At 34.4% G+C, this 4,659-nt stretch overlaps 1 protein-coding gene across 1 annotated transcript; it reads left to right on the plus strand.

The window, feature by feature from the left end:
* Positions 1-1,017: 1,017 nt before the first annotated feature.
* LOC136223889 (aspartic proteinase nepenthesin-1-like) lies at positions 1,018-2,510 on the plus strand. The gene has a single exon (XM_066012058.1). The coding sequence runs from the start codon at positions 1,067-1,069 to the stop codon at positions 2,396-2,398; it is 1,332 nt and encodes a 443-aa protein (XP_065868130.1). The 5' UTR covers positions 1,018-1,066; the 3' UTR covers positions 2,399-2,510.
* Positions 2,511-4,659: the final 2,149 nt, after the last annotated feature.

A 4,659-nucleotide genomic window follows, 5' to 3' on the forward strand; every position in this document is an offset into this window, starting at 1 on the left:
ACCAAATCAATAAACAATTATTACACCCAAACATAGAAACACATATATTATATATTTAATTAACCACTTGCACATGTCAAACATGAAGATCGAACCAATAGACAATTAATCTCAACCAATCAACATGGCAACAAACATATAAAGAAAGGTAATGTACATTTAATTAACTACTCACCTCGATTCCGAAAGATAACGCTAAATTAGCAAGTGCGAATGACATATCTTTCATTTAATACATATGTGCTGCCAAATAGAATAAATTCTCCCTTTTTTTTTTTCAGAACCTTTAGAATGGTTTGGCGGCTCCCTTCCCCCAAAAATAAGCTTTCACCCTATTATATATATAAAAGAAGTTTGCCTTACTAATAATTGATTTAAAAGAATTAATTATCTTTTTTTTAATTGTTAAACACATCACAACACTATTACAACAAGCCCATTTATCTTCTACGGGTCATAAAATTAACTAATTTATTATTTTTTTCAACCATAATATTTAATATAGAATTTTTTTCAAATATAAATATATAATATTAAAATTAATAAACCTTAATAATTAATTATTTTAGAATCCTAATTTTCTCATATGAGTATAATATTTTTTTTTTACGGCTGTTACACAAACTCATTCTATTAATTAAACTCAACACATAAATGAATCTATGTTGTGCACCCTTCAAGTTCAAGTTCAAGGGGAATTAAAGAAATTGTGAGACTTCCCAATTGTAAATCAGAAAGCTTAGTTGTTTGTATCAATGTTAAAGTAAATTTCCAGAGAATATCAAACAAAAATCTAACGATATCATAGAAGATTTTGTAAAATCCCACACACGATTAAGGTGTAATAAGAAATTGATTAAAATCTATTGACATCATAAAAACTTCTGATAAAGCCTCAGATATTCAATATCCAAAGCTATCCTCGCCTTTACTTAAGTAGATAACTTTACCCTAATTAAGCATTCCATACAAATTCTTTCATTGATTACATATTGCTTTCAACTCTCTTTTATAACCTCATTCAGCCATTAGTGCATACCCACCTCTAACTTAATCAATTAAGAAAATGCCTAATCCTCCATTATTTCTTTCCTCAGTTTCTCCATTTCTGTATCTCATTATACTATTATTTCTCCCTTTCATCCATTCTAAACCTCCTACTGGTTTTAGCCTTGAACTCATTCATAGAGACTCTCCATTATCTCCTTTGTATCCTGGCAATCTCACTGACTCCCAAAGAGCAAATAGACTAGTAGAATTCTCAAACAGCAGAGCAAATACTTTATATAATCCTCAAGGACTAAGGTTCAACTTAGCCTATGATGATACTACATTGTATTTAGTGAAAATAAAAATTGGGACTCCTGCAATACCTTTATATCTACTTCTAGATACTGGAAGTATCCTTGTTTGGACACAATGTGAACCTTGTACTCATAGATTTCGTCAAATACCTCCAATCTACAACTCAACTGCTTCACATACCTTCAAGAAGCTCCCTTGCCAACACCCTCTCTGCCGCAACAACGGCTCTATTTTTAAATGCAAAAATGGAGAATGTGTTTATAGGGAAGCATATATGGGGGGCGCGGTAACTGAAGGTGTTGCAGCTTCAGATGTAATGGAAACTTCACCTAATAGCCATATGGAATTATATTTTGGATGTTCAAGAAATAATCAAAACTTTCCTGGCTTTGAAAGATCAGGGAGGAGTGGTGGAATTATAGGTTTAAGTATGTCCCCAGTTTCTTTATTGCAACAGTTAGGTGATGTAACTCAGCATAGATTTTCTTACTGCTTAGCTCCATTACAAGGGAATGCAACCACTTTCTTAAGGTTTGGAAGTGACATTAGTACCCGAGGAAGAAGTTTCAAATCAACTCCGATTATTTCAGCTCCATTAAATCCATATAGTTATTATGTGGACTTACGAGATATAAGTGTTGATGGAAAACGAATAGGGTTTCCACCAAACATGTTCGCAATTAGACGAGATGGAACTGGAGGTTGCGGTATAGATTCAGGATCATCATTCAGTAGCATCATTCAACCAGCCTATCAACGTGTAGTGAAGGCAATCCAGGATTATTATTTTCTTAAGTATGGAATTCATCCACTTCAGTTGCCTCAAGTGCGTTATGATTTGTGCTACACACAAAGGCCAGCAGTGACTAGATATGCTTCATTGACATTCCATTTTCAAGGAGCTGATTTGGAAGTTGAAGGAGAGAATGTGCATGTGTTTTTGAGAGATTATAATATTTTCTGCCTTGGACTAAAATCATCACCGCAGTTGACAATAATAGGAGCAAAGCAACAAACAAATACTCGCTTCATTTATGATGCAGCTGCTCGCCAAATTCTCTTTGCCCGTGAGAATTGTATTCAGGATAGATAGATAGGTCACAATCTATATATTGGCATAACAATTGTTTGTAGGAATTAAAAAATTGCTTCCATATTGAATAAAGCATTGCTCATTGAGGCTATGAAATTAATAAACTTGAGAATTCTTAAATTCGTTCCAAAGGGGCCATCTTTTATACAACAACCAGAAATCCTTTATCTAAAATTGCGTTGATAAGGTAGTTAGATGTCTAATAAATTAAAATATCGGTGGCGGTGATGCGTATGTTGAGATGGATGTGTGGTCATATGAGAAAGGATCGGGTGAGTAATGAAATAATTAGGACAAAAGTAGGGGTTACATTTATTGAGAATAAAATGAGGAAAAACCGACTAAGGTGGTTAGGTGGTTTGGTCATGTAAAACGAAGAGCGCTTCATGCGCCGATTAGGAGGAATAAAGAGTGGCAAAGGGATGCAATGATGAGGGGAGGGGAAGACCTAAGCAAACTTGGAAGAGGGTGATTGAGAATGATACGAGTTTATTGGGGATTGAGAAAAGAATGATATTAAAGCTTGAATGTCCCTTTCCACTGGAATTTTTTGGAAAGAGCCCATGAAGCTCATGGGCACCCAACTCTTGTTTTGTAGTGCTTACCACCCCTAAAGAGATGGGTAAACTGAGAGCTTAAATCAATGCTTGGAAGGCCATTTAGAAGCATGTGTTTCCTCACACCTAGGAAATGAGCATCCTGGATAGGATTGGTGGAATATTTGTGCAATTCCAGTTTTCACAGTGCCTTGATGCACCCTTTCAGACTCTTTATGGGGTCTCTCCTCAATTACCTGTGCTCCCTACACTCACATCTACTGTAGCAGCGGTTGAGGACATCTTACAGGAACGGGACAAGATGAATTCAACCCTCAATGTCTCACTGAGGCTCAGAACCGCATGAAACAATTTGCATAACACGGCAGATATTCAACCCTGGGGATTGGGTGTTTCTCAAATTGCAACCCTATCGATAGACCATTGTGGTTAAACGAGTTTCCAACAAGCTATTTGCAAATTAGAGCTTGTCAGTGATTATGCCAGTTGTAGGTACTATACTAGCTATGATATCAACGGTGCTATTCCTTTTCTCTATTTAGCTCATGCTTTTGTAAGATGAAGATATGATTAAGAGTTAAGATGCAAAAATACCCCTAATATTTTGGGTCAGGAGCAATTTTACCCCTAACGTCTAAAATGGTGCAATTTTACCTCTAACGTTGGAAGCCAAGAGCAATTTTACCCCTAACGTTAATAAATTGAGTCAATTTGAGAAATAATTCATCAAACTGTCTTCTCGGTCATGAATCTTGTTATCTACACTTCATATGTATGTCATTTTATCAATAACAAATCACAAACATTCGTTGGGATGTGAAAAAAAATAAAAAAAACATACTGTTTTTTTGTACGGATGAGACAAAAAAAATCAAAAAATCCACCGAATTTATAAATATTAATCTCAAATTCTATTATTAAATTATAAAAAACATGAAATCCTTTTTTTAGAACGAATTATTATGCAATTGGTGCAGAATAATGAACAAAAATATATGTGTTTTATAATAGTGTCTGAAATTGATCCAGTTTATCAACGTTATGGGTAAAATTGTTCTTGGCTTCCAACATTAGGGGTAAAATTACACCATTTTAAACGTTAAGGGTAAAATTGCTCCTGATCCAAAACGTTATGGGTATTTTTGTACCTTAACCCTATCATTAATTAATTAAGATCTTATTCCTTTCCAATTCTCTTTCTATGCATCATTCTCTTCTTAACTTCTCCTTTCTATTTCTATCTCAAATATTCTCTCTGACACACAGTTTTGTACAACGGATGAAAGAAATATTTGAAGTTTGAAGTTTGTGCTACTAGCTTTTTATGCAAGAATTAGCTACAATATATGATCATCTTATAATTCAGCATCCTTCTGGCTTCAATTATCTAATCATTTTAGCTCGAACATTTCAGACTCATATTTGCTTTCATATGCGGCGACTTTGGAAAAACCACATTAATCTTTTGAATCAAAAAATGTAGAACACAAGAATTACCACTATAAATTGCTCTCATTAATGGTCTGAAGTGACTTCTCTCATTAATCAAAAGAATAGAAGTTCAAGTTCAAGGATTAACATTACGACCGGTGACCAACAATTGCTTTCTTGGTTCAAGCCTAGTTTCGGTAGGTTAGAACCACCGTAAAATCAATGTTGAACTGAAGATTATATGATATTAACTCGGGCAGACAATAGAAAACG

This window comes from Euphorbia lathyris, chromosome 3, assembly GCF_963576675.1.
Source record: "Euphorbia lathyris chromosome 3, ddEupLath1.1, whole genome shotgun sequence".
Taxonomy (NCBI): domain Eukaryota; kingdom Viridiplantae; phylum Streptophyta; class Magnoliopsida; order Malpighiales; family Euphorbiaceae; genus Euphorbia; species Euphorbia lathyris.